This window comes from Stegastes partitus, unplaced genomic scaffold, assembly GCF_000690725.1.
Source record: "Stegastes partitus isolate 25-593 unplaced genomic scaffold, Stegastes_partitus-1.0.2 Scaffold421, whole genome shotgun sequence".
Taxonomy (NCBI): Eukaryota; Metazoa; Chordata; class Actinopteri; family Pomacentridae; genus Stegastes; species Stegastes partitus.
This window is the reverse complement of record NW_007578152.1, coordinates 45,817-67,334: the sequence shown is the minus strand read 5'-3', so window position 1 is coordinate 67,334 and position 21,518 is coordinate 45,817. Positions and strand designations below refer to the sequence as shown.

The 21,518-nt window shown below is 40.9% G+C and overlaps 1 protein-coding gene and 1 long non-coding RNA gene across 2 annotated transcripts in view; both read right to left on the bottom strand.

The window, feature by feature from the left end:
- Positions 1-625: 625 nt before the first annotated feature.
- On the bottom strand, positions 626-11,704 carry LOC103360207 (uncharacterized). The gene is made up of 2 exons (XR_520343.1): positions 11,522-11,704; positions 626-1,160 (listed from the first exon to the last, which is right to left on the bottom strand). It is a non-coding gene; the product is annotated as an uncharacterized LOC103360207 (long non-coding RNA).
- Positions 11,705-18,464: 6,760 nt separating this feature from the next.
- Positions 18,465-21,518, bottom strand: part of LOC103360206 (small cell adhesion glycoprotein-like) — an 11,401-nt gene continuing 8,347 nt past the window's right edge. The window contains exon 4 of the mRNA XM_008285889.1: positions 18,465-19,702. Coding sequence (XP_008284111.1) covers positions 19,515-19,702 — 188 coding nt within the window. The 3' untranslated portion in view covers positions 18,465-19,514. The remainder of the gene's footprint in view (positions 19,703-21,518) is intronic.

Below are 21,518 nucleotides of genomic sequence, written 5' to 3'. Positions count from 1 at the left end.
GAAGCTCCTGGTTTGTCCGAGTCATGACGTCGGAGCTCCTCTCTTTTGTTTCTCAGATCACAAATCAGAGCAGAATAAATCAAACTTCTTCCTCCTGCTTCGAGCTTCAGCAGCGCCGGTGGCAGTGAAAGTTAAAAGTGGAAGAATCTGAAAACAAGCGCTCGCTTTGGTAAGGTTTTCAAATAAATCATAAATCATTTAATAAAAATAAACTGAGAAAAGGCAAAGAAATCTGAAAGTAGAAACACGACGATAAGTTAGCTAAATGCTAACCCAGGATGCTAACTCGTGATGGCGACGCCTGACCAGAAACTTCTGGAGCTTTTAAACAGTAATCTATTCATAATCTGTTCAACTGCATCTGAAATATTAGCAAAAATGTTTCTGCTCCCGTCGACAGAAGTGAGTTGGAGTGAAACGCGATTTTAATTTACGCATCGATACACATCTGGTGTTTGGAAATCTGGTAGAAAATTTAGAATATTTGAAGATAAGCCTGAATTTTTGCAGCGTTGCAGCAGCACAAGAGTGCAAAAAAATATAGGAAAGATAAATAAATAAAAATAAAAACTGTTGTTGCAAAGATTCCTTTAAATGTGGAAAATAATAACATTGCACACTGTTATTCTATGTTCAGATACTTTTAATTGTATTACTATTTTGTCCCCTTTTCATAGCGATAATGTTTGTATATCAAGAAAAAAAAACATTATTTCAACAAATAGCATTACAACAGGTTTAATTACTTAACTGGTGAAATGTGGCCAACAAACCCAAAGTGTTGCAGGTTTAACTTAACTCTCTGTGAGCTTTGATCCATCGTGCAGCTTCGCTTTGCTGCTTTCATGTACATTTAGCTTTAGCTTCAATGCTAACAGTCAAACAGTTCGTAGCCTCTCTTTAAAAGACTTTGCTGCAGTTTCCACATCAACAGGAAGCTCATCGCTGCCAACGTGCATCGACGACAGCGACGATGCAACAACGTAACTGCGGCGCTCCTTCCAAGCGTCCACAAGCCGTGGACGATGGACGCTGGACGCTGGAGGCGAGCCGCTCATGTAGGCCATCTGTTTCCTGCCGGAGGACGTCTCCATTGTTTGCAGGATTTGCTGTGCGCTTATAAAAACACTTGTTGTGGTCGATGTGCCGGCTTGTCATCGCTGCAGGAACACAGAACAGAACCGGAGCTCTTCAAATCCACAAAAAGAGGATTTCGACCGCAAAGCACTGAGAGGAAGTTAATGCGAAACAGTCCCCACATGCAATTTAATAACTCTTGTTATTCTGCGTTTTGTTGTTCTCGACTTTAATTTGATTTACGTACTTCTCTCCGAGTAGAAATTGTTTCATAAAATAACTGTGGCTGCGGGCGATTGTGGGAAAGGAATCCATTGCTTGATGTTGTTTTATTGTGAAACTTACTGTTAGCATCCAAGCTAACCAGTTAGCACGACAAAAAGTAGTTCAAGCTCCCCGTTAGCGACACCTAGCTGTGTAGCTGCATGTACAGTGAATGGTTGCAAGTTGGGTCGGCATAATGTCAACGTGTGTCATTTAAACTCAAATTTCTGCGTTAGTTGGTTTAAAACTAAAAACACGTTGAGGTAACTTCATAAAACTAACTTTCTTCACCAGAAGTTCAGGATTTCCCCGAGTGGCAGCAGACATTTACGAGACAGGAATCTACGCAAATCCATCTCCTGATGTTGTTTTACTGTCTTACTTATTGAAACTTACTGTTAGCAACCAAGCTAACGAGCTAGCTGTTTAGCTGCGTGTATAATGAATGGTTGCAAGTTACATTATTCAATGGCTCGACATATTAATGTTAACTTAATATTGAGTGTAATTCAAACTTTCTGCATTAGTTGACTTGTTGGTACTTACTGTTAGCATCCAAGCTAACGCATTAGCACACCGAAAAGTAATTCAAGTTACCAACACTTAATGCACGGTTGCAAGATATGCCATTTCTTACTGATTTAGATAAACCATTTAAGATGCAAACATTATTTCATGGGTCGACTGGACATAATAAAGTTGTGTCAGCTTCATGTTGAGTGTAACATAAAGTGAAATTTCTGGTTTAAAACTAAATTCAAGTTGAGGTAACTTAATAAAACTGGATTTGTTACTAATTTTCTTCACCTTAAGTTCAGGTTCTTAACATTGAAGACCGGTAATTAAAAATACTTTTCACTGTTGAGGAAAAGCTAATTCTCATAACTTCTCTTGGAGTAGAAATGACAGTGGCAGCAGACATTTATGAGACAGGAATCTACGCAAATCCATTTCCTGATGTTGTTTTACTGTCTAACTTATTGAAACTTACTGTTATCAACCAAGCTAACGGGTTAGCACACCCAAAAGTAATTCCCATGCCCAGCTACCAACACCTAGCTGTTTAGCTGCATGTATAACGAATGCTTGCAAACATTATTTAATGGGTTGGCATAATAATGTTGCATCGACTTAATATTGAGTGTAATTTAAACTCAAGTTTCTGCATTAGTTGAGTCGTTAACTTATTGAAACTTGCTGTTAGCAACCAAGCTAACTGGTTAGCACACTGAAAAGTAATTCTAGTGTTCTGTTCCCACCACCTAGCTGTTTAGCTGTATGTATAATGAATGGTTTCAAGTTAAGTTACAAAGATTATTTAATGGGTTGGCATAATCAGCTTAATATAATTCAAACTTCTGCATTAGTTGAGTCATTAACTTACTGAAACTTGCTGTTAGCATCCAAGCTAAAGGGTTAGCACAGCCAAAGGTAATTCCCGTGCCCTGTTGCCACCACCTAGCTGTTTAGCTGTGTTGGTTTCAAGTTAAGTTACAAACATTACTTAATGGGTTGGCAGAAACAACTTAATATATCTCAAACTTCTGCATTAGCTGAGTTGTTTACTTATCGAAACTTACTGTTAGCAACCAAGCTAATGGGTTAGCACGCCCAAAAGTAAGTCAAACTAAATGCACGGCGGCAAGATACAAAATCTAATTCACTGATTTACTCTTTCAGCCGTGGGTCGACATGATAATGTTGTGATTTCAACCTAAATTTCTGCGTTAGTTGGTTTAAAACTAAACTCGAGTTGAGGTAACTTCATAAAATTCACCACGACTTGAGGATTTTAGGTCTCGTCCCAGATCTTAATGGACATGTTCAGACAGTTCAGACTGATTCTCTCCCCTCAGAGGAGTTTGTTGGTTGAACATCATTTCGTTAGAAGTTGTCAGAACTCAAAAACATTGATACAAGCGATTTTTTTTTTTGAGCGCAGCTTCAACGGGTTTGTTTCCCCTCGGTGAACTCTTTCAGGTCCAAACATGACGTTCTACAGGAGCTTCAGGTCAGAAATTGAGCATGTTGTTACTGCATTTAACTTTAAAATCTTCACATGTGCAGGATATTCATGCATTTTAGTTCATGAGAATCCGCCAAAAAAAAGGCAAATGTGCTTCCAAATCCGATCCCTTCCTCCTGTTCTGCAGAGCGAAGCCGAGCCAAACCGCTCTGCTGTTTCTCCCTGTGGGCTAATACTTTATTTCATGAAGCTTTATTATCTTTCTGTTGCTTGATGAGGTGGTGTTGCTCTTTGGTTTCACATCAAACACACACTTGTGGCGTTACCCACCGCGAGAAAACAAATAACAGTTAAACGGTGATTAATCTGTAACGTGCGCAGTCAGAAAATAAAAAATAACGACGGCGTGAATCAGCAGCTTTCACAGATTTTGCATTCAAACTGAAAACAAACTGAACGTGGTGTTTGGTGATTGTGGTAACTGATGCACTGCTGGAATTTATGATGCCATGTTTCAGATACCACACGCGCAAAAAAATAAAAAAAATCACAGCCCGGAGACCGAGGAAAACAAACCGCGAGCATCTCGTCTCTTTTTATGTGCTTCTTGGACGGTCATCAAACATGCAGCGATTATCTGGGCTCTGTTCGGTCGGAGCTGTCTGCGAGCGTCTCTTCTTCAGCCAGCTCTGACAGAATGAAAGCGGGAAAAGAAATAAGTGAATTTATGAGGAATATCACGCAGAGCTACATATTTTCTTCTCCCACTTCATTCCTGGGATATAAAAACCCCCACGCACTCCTTCGCTGCCCGTCGCTTTAATCACGTCGGCAGTAACTTTAGAGGTTTGTCTGCTGCATGTGACCCAAATATGTGGAAGAGAAACCAGAAGACGTGTCTGAGTGATGAGTAAGAGGCAAACAAAACCAAGGAGGCACCGAAGCTCTGGGGTCAAGTATACATAGACTCCAGTCACATAAAGGTTAATCAGTCTGATCCATGTGAGGACAAACCCGAGTCCATACAAAATGAAGTTTTATTTGTAAGAGAAAGACGCAGGTCAGATTTAGCCTCGATGGGGGTTCGTTCAGGTGCGACGAAACCTTCTCATTGGTTGGTTAGCTGGGTGGCTCGGCTTTTTTGTGCCGTTTTCAAACAACCTTTTGGTTCCAAACTGGTTTGGGCGACTAAGTGGAGACCAGCGGCGACTGAAAACAAACTCAATTTGTCTGGCAGTTTATACGGAACACTTTGGCTAGCAGGTAGAAGATAACGTCTTCAAAGTGTGTTTTCGCTGGTGAACGCGACGCCCTGCCACGACACGGAGCTTCAATGTCGGTCTAAACTTTACAGACAATCCGACATTAACTCGGCCTTGCCCATTAACAGATGGGTTCCCAGTTTTTAAGCAAATAAAAACTCCAATATGTTTTCCAGAATGTGCACCCAAAACGTTTCCAGTCGGGTAAATAGTTCTGTCGATTCCACTCATGTACAAACGTTCCCGTCCATCCACCCCGACCTCCTCCCAGACCAGCTACAGGTCACTTGAAATGAAACCCACATTAAATTCTTGTTGGGCTGATCTGTTTTTCTTCTCGACTTTGGTTCTTAATGTCCCTCAAATGCATGTATTTAAGGGCACATGTAGTGATGAAGGTGTGGTCCGGTGTCGGAAGGTATAGAAGAGATTCCACCTTAAAAACAAGAAACGTTTGAGACCAAAGCTCGCTGCATAAAACTGAAACTATGTGGATGACTCGACACCACCAGGGAGGTTTTTTTTCTTGACCCTGTGAGCGAGGCATTAACAGCGTCCGACCTCAGCAGACGCCACAGTCGCACCCTTAAATGAGACACTTAGCTTCCAATTAGCTGTGTGGCGGCGGCAGGCTGTGGTTGTATACTGGGCAGCTCCCAGTAGCCGACAGCAGGACACTGGGCAGCTCCCAAATGATAGCAGCTCTGAAACTGAATCGAGATGTGCCCGACGATGAATAAGGGTTGGAGCAAAACCCCGCGCTGACCTGGGAGGTGGAGGTTTGTTTTGGTGTATTTACTTGGACCAGCTCTGGGTCCAGCGTTCTGCTATGTGACTAACCGAGCATGCTGGGAAGTGTTTTCGTCAGCGGCTCTCCCTTCCAAACCCTCAAGTTCTGATGACTCATTCCCCGGCCGACATAAAACCGTCTGGAAAATGAAACCGGCGTTTTTGGTGAGCGATGAAATGAATGTGTTTCAGCACTTCAAAGCCAAGAGCGAAAACACAGCGAGGCGCTGGGCGGCCTTCGAGGCACAGGAGGGCTGCTTCAGTCCAACCAAAACGACGAAAATTCAATTTCCAGTCCGCTCTGCTGAGGCGGATTTAATCAAACCAGACACGTCGGTGTTGGTGCTGCAGGTTTTATGTCCAGGGCTGCAGCTCCTGTCAGCACGCAGTGAAAACGTCCGACACCAGCAGGTACCGAGTCTGAACCCGCTGGTGGGAAATGACAACATGGAAAACTCCTGCGTTGGTCGTTTTTGGTTCTGATTCCTGTTAGTTTTGATAACTCATGACTCACTGTTGAAACTGTTTAAACAAACTCGTGTTGCCACATCCAGGAAAAAAAAACTGGGATAAATATTCTCTCATTTAAAATTGAGATTAATGATTTCTCCATGATGTCACGCCGACGAAAAAATGTTTTTTAGGGGAAGTAAACACTGAAGGAGCACAAACCAAACCAACAGGAATGGAGATTTGAATTCATAGTTTTGAGAAATGAGATTTACAAACAGACCGATGAGGCAGGAAGCGCTTCAGAAGTTTCCTGAGAATCCTAAATGTTCAGGATCAATGCAGGTTATCAATAAATCCTGTTTTGCAAAGAGAAAAGGCACAGTTACAGCCTCACTAGTGGTTTTTAATTGTCCAAATGAGGCAGTTTGAACCAAATAAAGGCTGAAAAATGAGGCTTATGTTGATGTGATGATGAGATTTTTAAATTACAAGATCTTTTCTCATAATTAAGCGTCAACATGTTTTTGTCCACATTTTGAAGCATTGCGTTAGATGAAGTGGATGGAAACGGTAAAATGTAAATTAAATGGCCCTAGTTTCTCCAAAAAAAAGTTTTCCCGCTGCCTCGACTTTTTCAAAAACACGACTGGCCGACACGAGGCAACATTAACAAACGACTAACCTGTCCAGTTGAGAATAAGGCTTGAAGACTGTTTTTTCTTCTGCGTCAGGGTTTTTTTTTCCAGCTTCTTCTACTCTGTTTATTACAGCAGTGTAGTGAACAGCGCCACCTTCTGGCGACACCACACAGCCTCACTTTTTATTTTTAGCCACACTTATTTAAAAGTTCACCTAAACATTTGCCCGACGTTTCCACAAGTTGTTAATCAAAACATCGCCTCTAAAATTAGCTTTCTTTCACAATTGCGGTGCAGCTCTGTAACTGAAATGTGTTAAAACTTTACAAACTCTGCTGAAACGTACGTGACATCCGCTTGGTCTCGTCTTTCCCCAGCTTTTAATCTAAGAGGGTAAAGAATGTACAGCGACTGTCCCGTCCATCCACCCCGACCTCCTCCCTGCATGGACCAGGCAGTTATTACTCCTGCAGCCACTAGAGGGCGACGTCACTCGAACTGAAACACACAGGGCCGAACAACCCATAGACTGTAAAATGAAGTGTTAAAAACCTGCAGTATCACTACGTCCACTAGCTGCTGGCTCCACAAAGCCCTGGCTCCCATAGACTGGAACTGGACAAGAAGTGATCACAGATCATGAAATACTGCATTCCTACAGCTCAGGATTGTTTTCTTATTAGTTTTCATGGTCAAGTCCAGAGATCAGGTGGCCAATCTAAAAAAAATAAATCAATACTGAATTTTTAAAAAATCGTCAACATGTTGCGGGACAAGGGGCGTGGCTGGCTTGATTGACAGTTGGCAGCGACCATACAGATGAAGCAAGCAGAAGGCGGTAAATGTGGGCGGGGCAGAGAGGGCCCGCCTCTCAATCCGTCTGACCAATCGCTGCTCCTGTGGCTCCGCCCCCCTCCCACGATTTTTGCGTCACCAAAAATCCAAGATGTCAACCAGGAAGTAGCAAAACCCTGGCTTCATGTTCTCAGTGCAGAAACCAACGGGTGACGTCACGGTAGCTACGTCCATCTTTTATACAGTCTATGGAACAAGCTAAAGGATTTTGCACACCATGTCCGATTTGTTTTTCTTCTCAACTCTGGATAAAACAGATTTTTTCTTAAAAGTCCATCATGAAGCGAGGTGTAGCCCCCAAGAGCCGATGATCCGAGAGCACAAAGAATTTCATCAGCCTCGTCCGAAATGTTTAGAAGATCAAAACACCGTGTCATCGGAGCTGCTCCTGTGACGGACGAGCCTGTCTCTGAAGTTTACTGACAAATTCGGCTGATTTACGGTTGGCGTTGCGTAACGGGGAGATGTTTGGGTTAGCGGCTGCGAGTCCTCTGACAGATGAAGGTCGTCCGTGGGCGTTGGTCGGAAAACTCGAAACTGACGTCGGCTTCGTGAAAAAGCAGCATGACGTCGTGCTTCTGATGGACCTCCAGCACCGTCGGGCCGGTCCATCTCAGATCATCGGAGTCCTTCTCTGATTTGCTTCAAACTTGTTCGTCTATAAATATCTTCATCACTACATCAAATACGTTCCAAGATAACATTTTTTAAAAAACGCCCGTCGACCCACTTTCAGCAAGAATCATTTAAATCTGGCTGTTAGAGGAACTATTAGCGATAAAATCCTGCAGTTGTTTCTCATCGTGCTGTTGATTCAGAATCTGCAAGATGCAAACATGCCCGTATTAAAAAATCTGGGTTTTTTTGGTTATATTTGGAGACCATTTGGAAACACCAGAACCCTGCTGTAGTCGGTGTGGTGCAGCTTGACCAAGAGCTTCATATTAAACAGTATTTTATATGTTTAGGTTATAATACGATGACATGCAGCTACGTTTGGTTCAGAAAATATCACTAATTAGCTTCTGCATTATTCATTCTTTTGTTATTGTGAGTCAAAGATGGAACTTTCTAAAAACATATATATACATATTTCAACTCAGCCATAATCAGAGGCCACTGGGGCTCCTTGTCCCGTGTTGTAAATACAGAATAAATGACTTGTTGAGAAACAACAGTGAACATTTCAGACTTGTACCTTTCATGTTTAGTGAGATATTGACGTTTACATTTTTTTTTTAAGCAGCAAATTTCAATTTCGTCTCAGAAGCTGTTCGACATCTTGAGCTAAAATTGACCAGATTCCATTTTAAGGAGTTCCAAATAAGTCAGAGGTGGTCGAGCAGGAGAAGGTTGGTGATCTGGCACTGACTAATCCACGTATGAGTAAAACCGCTCATTTTCTCGTCCCTCGAACGCAACTCAAGACTTGAAGTTTGAGCCCTGAACGACTCACTCGTTTAACTCGTTTAAATATGATGCTGGAGCAGATATAATAGATAAAAAAATATATAGATCACAAACTTCAGGAAGCTAAAATGTCACAGCTTTCTCTATAAACGTCTGCAGACAATCTGATCTATCACAACACTTTGTCCCAGTCGACCCTGAACGCACCGCGGACGGACAACCCTCTGCTAACCGGCCTGTCAGTGAAGCACACACTCCTCCAAACCCCCACCGACTCCTGGAAAACACTCGGCGAGCTGCGTTCGCACGCGAAGGTGCCGCTCCGGCCCCGTCGTCCCGACATTCTCAGGTGGTGAATTCAGAGCGAGCGCCGGCCCGGGGCCCGGGGTTTCGGGGGGCCGGCCCCTGGGATGAACCGCGCCAGGCCAGACTGTTATTACTGCAGCAACACACACCGAAAACACACACCGAAAACACACTCAGGGACTCGGCTCGTCTGGCCTGTTCGCTCATCTGGGGTTGATTAACTTCACCACTTCCCTGCACACACACACACACTAACATGAGCTGTGGTGTATGACTGAGCAAACTGTGTGTGTTTTCGACAGGCGGGGGGACGCGCACACACACACACACACACACACACACACACACACTGAGTGAAGTGACGGCGGCTTCCCATGAACTCGATCACCCCTCCAAAATGAATTCTGACTTGCGGGACTCGCTTTCGTTCTCTGCTTTCAAATAATTCGACTCGTCCTCGGTGGTCAAAAGCTTTCCAGGAATTTCCAGGCGTCGCCTCAAAAGTCAGAGGTGCCACAGATATGCCCTGGTTTGACTTTTTGTTGTTGTTGTTTTTAGATAAATGAGGAGATTGATCCCGTTGGAGAATATAATCTAACTTTACACCTCCGTTGTGGGGATGCGAACGCTACGACGGCGGTCATCCCTCGTGCACCGGACCGGCCGTTAGCTCCAGGTGGCTAATTTTTCTGTGTTTAACTTCATGCTGAAAACAAAAAAAATGATTCATGTGCAAATCGGGTTTCAGGTTTTCGTCCAGAGTTTTTCCTGGCTCGCGTCCGGCTTCCAGTGGGCGGCTACGCACGACAGTGAAGGACCTATTTTTGCAGAAATGTATGCGTTTTCCTGTTATTTCTGACCATTTAGCGAAGCAAAAAATGCGCCTTACGCGTGAGCAGTTAGTGGAAACGAGCTTGATTCACACTTTCTACAAGATCGAGCCTCTAAATTGTGTTTATTTGTGTGTGTTTTTGTGAAAGCTTTGCCCTCCTGTAGCATAAATGTCGTGGCTTTTTTCCAAACCAACCCAGAAAATAGTCGGGTTTCCAGTTTCCAGCTGGAGGACAACAATTTCAACACCACATTATATATATATTCCAGAACCAGGGGCGCCCAGAACTTCATGTCTTTACAGTATGACGTTAGAGCAACAGAACCCATCCATCCACCCCGACCTCCTCCCTGCATGGAGCCCAGCTGTAAACCCTCCGTCCACTAGAGGGATTCATCGCTTATACGCTGCATTTTTGGAGCTGAACAAGCTAAATAAGCAAAAGGAAGCAAGGATTTGAGAAAGGAGAACGTGTTTTATGGTTGAACAAACGGCTGCAACGCGCTGCACAAAAACAAAATCAACTCTCCAAACTCTCTAAAAATGAAATTCACGTTGAAGGATTGTTTTGATCCAGTTGAGAAGCTTTATAAATGTTTCCAGTGCGTGCTGCAGGAGTGTCGCTGCACAACGAGGCTAATTCATTTCAGGTTCGATTTTTTAAGTTTTACTGGCGCGAAACTTTTGTTTTCGCTGCCCTCATGTTGTAAGGAAGTCATGGGAACCGACACTTGAGGACCAAATTCTGAAAACGTGCTGCCGCTCAACCGTCACAACTGCTAACGTTAGCTTATTTAGGCTAACGTAGCAATAGCCGGCACTGTCAAAACCTACCACAAGCAGATTGTGTGTTTTTAAATGGAAGAGTTTAAGAAGTTATTTGGATTACTGTGCACAAGAACTTTTACAGATTGAGGTTTTGCGAGCCAAAAACATTCGTTAGTTCACTTAAACTCACCTAAATAAGGATGTAAACAACACGTCCTGTCAATCTTGCATCATTTTTCCAACTAGCTGGACGCTAAAATAAATACAGATGCAAAAAATATTTCAGTATCGTAAAAGGAAACAGGTGCAAACCATAAATCAGACTAATGCTATGCTAGTTTTTAGCTTGTTAGCGACCCACTGACAAGCATAACGTTATGTTTCACGGTTACACCATTAAGCTGCGGCTCTTTTCTTTCCTGGAATAATTCTGTCACATTGGCTTTAATGAGAGACGCTCAACGAGCTGGGAAGCCGTCAGCAGCCACCCTGGACTTGTCCTTCCAGACTTAAGGTTAAATAAATCACTGATATATTTCCACATTCCTGCAGCGATCTTGTGGGACTGCCGGCTGGGAAACCGGAGCCTGCCAAACCTTCCCTCCGCCCCGCTGGAGAACACGGCGTTGAGAAATTACCCCGCTCTCCGGGGAAACTCGCGCTGCGTTTTATCTCTTTGATTCCTTTCCCCAAAACAATTTGGGCTCATTCTTTCCTTGGCCGCCGCAGCGCTGTTGTTGCTGAGAACACCGTCGGCTCGGCCCGGCGCGCAAATTGGTTCGACAAACAACGAGCGTGAGTCACAGAGGAAACTTCCCACCTTGGCGGCGCTCCATGCCGCCTCGTTCTGGCTTTAACAAGTGAGCTTTTTAGAGGTCCAACGTTCGTTTTATGTCCTCACCTGTGAGCTGCAGAACAACGGAGATGTTGTCTCACACGCAGCCTCGTAAAGCTGAGAGTTAATGAAGCGTCACATCGCTCGGTTCAAAGGTGCTCGCCGAAGCCTCGCCGTCCGTCCGTCCGGCTGACTCACAGCTCTGTGGGCTGAAACCAGCGTCAGCGCTTCAGCAGCTGCTCGGCGTCTCGTGTAAACGCTGAAGGTGGAAGAAGATTCGATTAGAGAGCAACAGAATTAGAGATGCTTAAGCAGAAAAACAGGCCTCTGCTGTTGGTGCATTGTGAGTCTGTGGCTCCTCTAAGCCGACGTCCTGCCTTCAACCCCGACATATTTTTATTCACTTTTTTCTCGTCCTTTGTGCCGAATGACGCCGTTTTATAAATCATGATCAGAATAAAAGACCTTAAATCAGCAGGTACAACATGTTTCCAAGCACACACACGTTATGAATACTGGAAGGAAAGTCGTGCATACTTTAGATCATTCACTGCGATGGAAACCGTACACAGCCTGCAGTTCAGCCAAAAAGTCCTTGAATTTTTGTCACGTGACTGTCAGGCCCAGTCGAGTCATGAATAGATTCATCATTGTGACAAGGAGAGCAGAAATTGTTCATTTTTTACAGAATCTGGCGAAAGGGAACGGTTTGTTTATGGGAGTATTTTTAAATTAGCACCGAACAACAAAGTGTCTCAACTAGCGATGCACGATATTAAAGTTTTGGCCGATATCTGATATTAACGTTTCTGATATCGCTGATAACTGATATCACCGATGTCGATATTAAAAAAAAAAAGAGTATAAGTAAGCACTGTGAGAACATGAAAACTATTCAAAAGAGGCCCAATTAGACCACATAGTCTAACAAAAGTAAAACATATTTAAACATATTTAATGTTAAAGGACCATTTAATTAAAAACATCTGTGAAACAGCAGCGATATCAAACGTAGAGACGAAGGCGCTGTTCTTAGATGATCATCGGACCGATACCGATGTATTGTGAAAATCACTAATATCGGCCGATACCGACGTGGTCGCCGATATATCGCATCCCTCGTCTCAACTTACATTTTTCTAGTAGAACAGTTTCTAAAGTTTCTCGCTCTGATAAATGGTGTAATTTTATCTTTTCTTTAGAATTCCTCCCCAGGGGGAGGAAGGGGTTCAGTTTGGGAACCACAGAATCTCATCTCTGCTGTTTGCAGATGATGTTGTTCTGTTGGCTTCATCAAACCAGGACCTTCAGGATGCGCTGGAGCGGTTTGCAGCCGAGTGTGGTGCGAGTGGGATGAGGATCAGCACCTCCAAATCCGAGGCCATGGTTCTCGACTGGAAAAAGGTGGCTTGCCCTCTCCGGGTCGGTGGAGAGTCCTTGCTTCAAGTGGAGGAGTTCAAGTATCTCGGGGTCTTGTTCACGAGTGAGGGGCGGATGGAGCGTGAGATTGACAGATTGATCGGTGCAGCGTCTGCAGTGTTGCGGTCGCTGTACCGGACCGTCGTGGTGAAGAGAGAGCTGAGCAAGGCAGCAAAGCTCTTGATTTACCGGTCAATCTACGGTCCTACTCTCACCTATGGTCATGAGATCTGGGTAATGACCGAAAGAACGAGATCGCGGATACAAACGGCCGAAATGAGTTTCCTCTGCAGAGTGGCCGGGCGCTCCCTTAGAGATTGGATGAGGAGCTCGGAGTAGAGCTGCTGCTCCTCCACGTCGAAAGGAGCCAGCTGAGGTGGCTCGGGCATCTTTTCCAGATGCCTCCTGGACGCCTCCAAGGTGCGTCCCACTGGGAGGAGGCCTCGAGGAAGACCCAGGACGTGTTGGAGGGACTATGTCTCTGGACTGGCCTGGGAACGCCTGGGGGTCCCCCCAGAGGAGCTGGAGGAGGTGTGTGCTGATCGGGAAGTCTGGGCGGCTTTGCTGAGGCTGCTGCCTCCATGACCCGACTCCGGATAAGCGGGAGAAGATGGATGGATGGATGGATGGATGGATGGATGGATGGATGGATGGATGGATGGTCTTTAGGTGGAAACTGGGGTTGCTGGGAGTGAATTAAAGGCCCTTTAAATGCTGTATCTGCTGCATCAAACATCTCTACTGCTGCTGCTATTGTTCATTTTCAATCAGCGCTACGTCCAACAACACGTCACGTTGGATCAGTTCAGCTCATTAAACTTCAATGTACAATCACGTAAACTGTGCAGAGTGTCGTACTTGCATTCGCACCAAATGGAAATCCTCCACGTGACTCATTTCTCTGAAGACGTCACATGCAAGCTTCCACGTTATGAAATCTCCTCATCGGGCTGTCGTAAGTATGAAAAATGTCATAGAACAGAGAAGTGGTGGATTTAATGGCGATTAGGACGAGTTAGCGGCGCGGTGGGCCCCGCCACGCTGCTCCCATGGGCGCATGTGTTTATATGAAAAGGAATTTGGACTTGTAAAAAAAAAGCAAGAGCCACTAATGCGGGGCTAATTCGACAAAGATGGAGGGATTAAGACGGATCGTAACTTGATTTGCTGTGTTTACATCCGAATGCTGTCAGAAAAGCAGATTATTAGAGACCACAGACACAGAAAACGTGCAGAGCGAAGCTGTTCTCTCTAATTTAACTCCATCGAACAGCATCTGGCGCTTTCATCGACGCTTTGACGGTTTTTATGAGTCGAAATGTTCCGTTATTCTGAGAAACTAAAACATACCACAGGACAATATCTACAAAAACATGAACTAAGCCGAATAATAGTTTTATTTCCACATCATCAGCCTCATATAATGATATTGTTTGTGTAGTTTTGTCACCTTTTTGGGAGCTTTACTGTTTGTGAGTTCTTCCAATCGGATCTTTTTTTCCTCGTCTGTGTTCTGTAGAGACACACGTATGAAAAATGTTAAAAACATTAAAAGTTAAAAGCATAAAATACCGTTAAATGTTAGCATGAAGCAGAGCATTACATTAAAAGCTTTCAAAATACAATAAACAAATAAAATTTATTGAAAGACAAATCATAAAAATATCAATAAAACAACATAAAGTTTGCTTAAAATTAAAGCAAAAAATACAGAAAAAAACTACATCAAATAAGTTTAGTGCATAAATATACAATAAAACAATAAAAACAACAGAAAATTAGATAAAAAATACATAAAACAAAGCATTTAAAAACTACATAGATTTAGGTTTATAACACAAAGCATAAAAAAATCTGATAAAAAGTAAAAACTACATAAAAAGTTCCAACTATAGAGCAGAAAAATACGAAAAATGTAAAAATAAAAACAACATAAAATAAAATTAATTTTATGTCGTTTTTATTCGTTTAAAAGACGAAGCATAAAAGTACAAAAAATAAAATAAAAACTTAAAATTAGATTATAAAACCAAGCATAAAATAATAAAAACTACATAAAACAAGTTCATAACATGAAGCATAAAAACATAACAATAAAAACTACACATTAGATTTAAAAAAAATTTATTTACAATAAAATAATACAAAACATAAAATTAGATAAAAAGACAGCATAAAAATTCAAATAAACAGGAAAAACTACAAACAAACTTTCAATATATTCAGCATAAAACTATGAAAAAATAATAAAATGAGTTTCAACGAAAAAAAAAAAACGTACATACAAACATAAAATTGGTTTAAAGGCAAAGAATTTAAAAAAATCTATAAAATAATAACAAAAATTACACAAATTTAGATTAGAGGACAAAAGTTCAACAGAAAAGTAAAAACAACATAAACTTAGATTGAAACAGAAAATATAGAAACAGAATAAAACAGCTGGAAAGATGCTACATGCTAACATGCTAACAACAAGCTAACGAGGCGTCTTCATGCTTCAGCGGCTGAGCTGCTACGAGGCTGCTCGAGTGTGTGTGTGTGTGTGTGTGTTTTTTTTTGTGTGTGTGTTTTGTTTAAAGGCAGTTTATTAGCGGGCGTCACACGGTTTTAATTTCGGGGTTTTATTAGCCGATAAACACACAGACGTGATACATTTACTCTGCCACTCCGGCTGCGTGTGTTTAAATGTTTAATGAGGAAACACGAGCGCCGTCCTACAAACGCGATTAGATAATAAGATCACGTTACATTTAACTGTTATCTTCTGCTGCTAACGTCGCCTTCGTCCTCCTTCTTTCTTATTTTTCCTCCTTAATCTCTCCTCTGTCTTTATTTATGTTTCTTCCCTGAATCCTCTTTAGTTTCTCTTTCATGTAATTGACCATAAATTAAATAAACTTTCTATTTATCATCATCAGCGGCTGTAGATCTGAGTTTTGGCCCAACAGCAGCCCCTGGAGGCCACAGGTGGTATTACAACAGGTAGAGTTCATCACTAGCTGTCAGTTTTCTCTGCTGTGAGGGTTTAAAAAGCCCAAAGTTAATGCGATTAAAGTTTAAAATTACTTCTCAGATTTCCATCTGTCATGTGTGTTAAATTTAGTAACACAGGAGGAAGAGAATTTAGAAAAATATGAGCAAAATGCTGCAGAAATGTGAGAAATATCACTTTTTAAATCATAGAAACGCTTTTGCCTCAGAAAAATGATCAGAATCACTATTTAAATAAAGTTTAACAGTGCTGCTCAATTAAATCACCTAAAAACGTTTAAATCTGTAAAATAAGCTTTCAAACTTGGAACTTGTTGGTGGTTTCATGACTAGAAATGTGCATAAAGTCACAACACGGCGGCACATTATTGAAATACAAACGACTTTATGGTGTAAAAGTGAGTTGAGTTTCCGTTAAAATGAACTTTTTTTTTTTTTACATTTTACAAGCATAAATTGGATTAAAGGCAACATTAAATGTTCTTATACTGAAATGAAATGCATCATTTACACCCGTATTAGAGTCATAACCTGAGCTTCATGCAGGTAAAAACCAAATAAACCAACCTGTGCTCCCATAAACGAGGACTTCTGACCCATCATTAACTTTAGAAATGTACCAACTTACTTCTGTAAGCATTTAAATTAACATACTTTTAATTTTTAACATAACAGCAGAGCTTCTACACTTGAATCTGAACAGAAGCTCCTCAGCATCAGTTACCATGGTGATGGTTAGCATACCTCGCTAACACGCTAACCCAGCTCCATAGTTTGCACCTGAGTCGTCTGCAGTGACTCATGAGGCAGGAAGTCGGCCTCGCAGGAACAATCTGGTGAGATGAATCAAAGCCGAAAGTGAAACCATCCGGACCACACGGCCTCGGATCATCTCGTTATGAATCCACATGAAGCTCTGGAGCTGAACCCGTTAGTCACCGCCGCTGACGGACGGAAGGAAAACAGGCTTCCTCCAGTCTGACGCATCTTCAGCAGCTTCACCACATCAAGAGCTCAGTTGCCGTTTTGGGCCAAGTTGCTTTTAGGATCTCGTTGCCACCAAACATATTTCTGGCACGATGGTGTCACGTTGCTCAGAGCAGCTTTGAATTTACAGTAGAGGAGGAAGTATTCAGAACCTGAACTCCAGTAGAAGTGTTTAAAAAACTAAACACGTATGAGGAGAACAGGAAATGTAAATATAAGCATGGAAATGTGTTGAAAGTCCCCAAATCTAAAAACTAATATTAAAAAACAACAACAACGAAACAGTTTGAATCAGTCTTTTTGAGTTGAGTCAACTTCTAATGAAATTAAGTTCAACCAACAAACACTGAGTTCATCAAATTAGTTTTTAATCAAAAATGAAAACTAAATTATTCGTGTTAACTGTCTGAACTCGTCCAGGAGACTTAAAACCTTGAGCTCAAATTATCCAGATGATTAAGTTAGCTCAACTTTAATTTAGTTAAAAAACACCGAACACAGAAATTTGAATTCAAATTACTCACAAGATTAAGTTGATTCAAATGATTACATTAATTCAACCTATCAAAATAAGGGTTTATCTACAAGGACCTGAAAGTAAAAGTTTTTTAAAAAATAAATAAAAAATGCTCCGTTATGAGTAAAGTAATAATGAGTAGAAGATAAAATGTAAATATCAACCAAGAAAATGTGTTAAAAATCAATTAAATGTTTTAAAAAAACAACAAAACAAAACACCTCAAATCAGTCTTTTTGAGTTGATTCAACTTCTCATGAAATTATGTTCAACCAATAAAACAATTTGAGTTCTGGGAATTACGTTTTTTTGTTTGTTTTTGTTTTTAAACAAAAATCTCCAGTAAAAACTAAATTATGTAATTTAATTTTCCAGGTTTGTTAAAAGTCTAAAATGTGTGTAAAAATTAATGTTTAAAAAAGAAAAGACAGAAACTAGACAGTTTGAATCAGTGTTTTTGAGTTGAATCAACTTCAAATGAAATTATGTTCAACCAACAAACAACACTGAGTTGGGAGAATTATTGTTTTTGTCTTTAAAGGATTATTTTAATCAACTGCCTGAACTCGAGGTGAAGAAAAAACGTATTTATCAAGCTGATTTCTTTAAGTTGCCTCAACCTGAATTCACACAGAAAACTGAGTTCAAATTACTCAAATTAATATTTAGTTAATTCAACACATAATTATCTCACTGATCATCATTTTATCTTCAATATAACACAATGTTGGATTATTTATTTATAAAACATTGAATATGGTGACTTTTGGGCTTTTCAGTTTGTGTCCAGGAGGCACAACATTATTATTATTATTGTTGTTGTTATTATTTATATGCAGATTAATTATATTTTGTATTTTGTATCTTTCTCTGTTGAGGAACTGAAGCTGACAGATGAACATGATGCAGCTTAAATAAATACAAAATTAAATAATAGGCATAAAGATTGTAGAAACACACTCACTTTGTTTGTTTGCTTCAAATTAAAAATAAGAACAGACTGAAAATCAAAAGTGCAGTTTCCTGTTTCAGCCACTAGAGGGACCAGTTCAACGTCTCATCGTCCTGAGGAGCCAAAAGAAAACTCCATCCTGTCAGAAAGTCGAACGTTTTATTCTCACAAAAGCATCACAATCACTCGAGAAGAGACTTTAAGAAACAAGAAAAACCACTAAACTCTCCTTTAACGGTACAAAACGTGTGTTTTCTGCTGCAGCTCCTCCTGCTTCATCCGGCCGCTTGCTTCCTGTGTGGTTAAAAAAAAACGTCCAGGAGACAGAAACGCAGATAAACTCAGATTATTTGTCAGTTTATGGGTTCGTTTGGCCTCGAAGCTTCTTTGGCAGGACGTTTATTCTGCTGCAAAGACAGCGTTTGTCTGAGAATTAAAGGTTTGAATTGTGCAAATCGTGATTGTCGCAAATTAACGCAGCGTCCAGTTCGATTGTCAGTTTTTCAGCCCAAATGATCGTTTTAGTCGTCTGGATGTGACTTCAGGTGCAAAACGCAGCGACTAAAAGAAACCACAATATTTTATAAACTATAGTTAAACCAGTTCAGTGGATGCAGCTTCAACAAGACAACATTTAAATGCAGCATAAAAACAAACAATAAAAAAAAAAAAAGAGTCAGAAAATAAACCAGCGTTCAAAGAAGCAGCGTTTTAGTTTCTTGTCGTTTTCGGATTTTTGTCTTTTTTTCTTCATGTTTTCTAATATTTGTTGTTTTGTTTTCAGTCAAACACAAACATACAAGATGTTCTGGATTGTTTGTCGTCATCTTTTAAAAAACAAGACGTGACCTGGTTTTAGATTTTGTGTTTGTTTTCAGTAAATGTTGAGTTTTCTGTTGTTGCGGTTTGTCACCTCCAGGCCTCCGTAGATCAACACCTGTTATTACATTTGGAACAACAGTCTTTTAATAACGACTGAGTTGTGAAAACGCAGATGAACCAGACGGTGGCTGGTTTCGTTTCTAGAATCGACGGGACCTGCTGAAGGACTCAAACTGTTTCCGGTGTGCAGAGCTGCTCAGTGCAGCTCGAGAAAACCAGCTTCTTCTTCTTCTTCTATAAAAAACTAAACTTCCCTTCTCACATCTTTGTTGTTTCACCTGAAGCTCCTAAACTCTTCAGTCCTCCTCCTACTCCTCCTCGTCCTCCTTCAGAGGCTCTTTGCTCTGCAGCGCCGTGTCAGAACCGACCGACTCGTAGTCGCCGCCGTCGTCGTCGTCCGTCTCGTTGGTGACGTACGATCCCTTCTGTCTGGACAGACACCACAGCAGCACGGCCACCACGCAGACCAGCAGCAGCAGCACGGCGCTCACCACTCCTGTAAAACACAACCGATCAGTTTACGATCAAAGAAACCTGAAGCGTGTTTAATACACGATACATTCCTGCAGGTCAAGCTGCTACTGAGCCGTAAACCTTTAATTCGAGCCACAGTTTAGTGTTTTTTTCAGTGCTGTTGCTGTAAAGCCACCAGCAGAGGGCGCTCCGACACCACAGGCGACCACCACGTGTCACATCCTCAGTAACCAGATCAAATGCATCTAATGAGCGAGTTAACAGTTAAACACACACACGAATGAGAGAAATATGAAGTTCTGCGAGTCAGAAATCACGTCAACCTTCAGACAACGTGAACCAAACGTTACACGCCGTCTGATTAAAGCGACGCCTGCTTCCTAACGTCCCTTCAGAGACGATCATCGAGCTACAAGCAGAGTTCTGTTGCAGAATCAGTGTGTTTACATGAATAAAACAGTTCTGTTTGGTTGTAATTTCAGCTGCAAAAACACTGAAGCTCGATGACACGACCGCTGCAGGTTCAAATAAAAAAACATTAAACCTCCTTTGAGTTCGATTTTAACATGTTTTGTGCATTTTAGAGCAAGTCAGACTGACTTTCTGATCTCTAAAACCCACCCACTGAAACATCTGCTTCACTCTGAGGACACACATCTCCACAACTAAACATCTGAAGCAAATGAAAAGTCGCAGACGAAAGCCTCGGGAGTGTTTCAGGTGTTTAACGAGGTCTGCAGGTGGACGTCTGTCTGAGCTGTTTAGAAGCTCANCCTTGAGCTCAAATTATCCAGATGATTAAGTTAGCTCAACTTTAATTTAGTTAAAAAACACCGAACACAGAAATTTGAATTCAAATTACTCACAATATTAAGTTGATTCAAATGATTACATTAATTCAACCCATCAAAATAAGGGTTTATATACAAGGACCTGAAAGTAAAAGTTTTTTTTTTTAAATAAATAAAAAATGCTCTGTTATGAGTAAAGTAATAATGAGTAGAGGATAAAATGTAAATATCAACCAAGAAAATGTGTTAAAAATCAATTAAATGTTTTAAAAAACAACAAAAACAAAACACATCAAATCAGTCTTTTTGAGTTGTATCAACTTCTAATGAAATTGTGTTCAACCAACAAAACAATTGGAGCTCTGGGAATTAGCTTCTTTTTTTTAATCTCCAGTAAAAACTAAATTATTCGTGTTATTGTCTGAACTCGTCCAGGTTTGTTAAGATCAGGGAGGAGACTTAAAGCCCTGAGCTCAAGTTATCCAGATGATTACGTTAGCTCAACTTTAATTTTGTTAAAAAACACCAAACACAGAAATTTGAGTTCAAATTACTCACTAGATTAAGTTGATCCAAATGACTACATTAATTCAACCCTTCAAAATAATGTCTGCAACCCAAAGGGTTTATCTAAACCAGTAAATGTAATTTTTTTTGTTTTTTTTAATTCACAACTATTCATTTAGTTAAATCGTGGGAATAAGGACCTGAAAGAAAAGATTTAAAAAAAAAAAAAAAAGCTCCGCTATGAGTAAAGATGTAATGAGTAGAAGAGAAAATCTAAATAGTAATCAAGAAAATGTGTTAAAAGTCAATTCAATTCTTTTTGAGTTGATTCAACTTCTCATGAAATTATGTTCAACCAACAAAAAAAAATTGAGTTCTGGGAATTAGCTTTTTTTTTTTTTTTTTTTTTAAACAAAAATCTCCAGTAAAAACTAGATTATGTAACTTAATTTTCCAGGTTTGTTAAAAGTCTAAAATGTGTGTAAAAACTAATGTTTAAAAAAGAAAAGACAGAAACTAGACAGTTTGAATCAGTGTTTT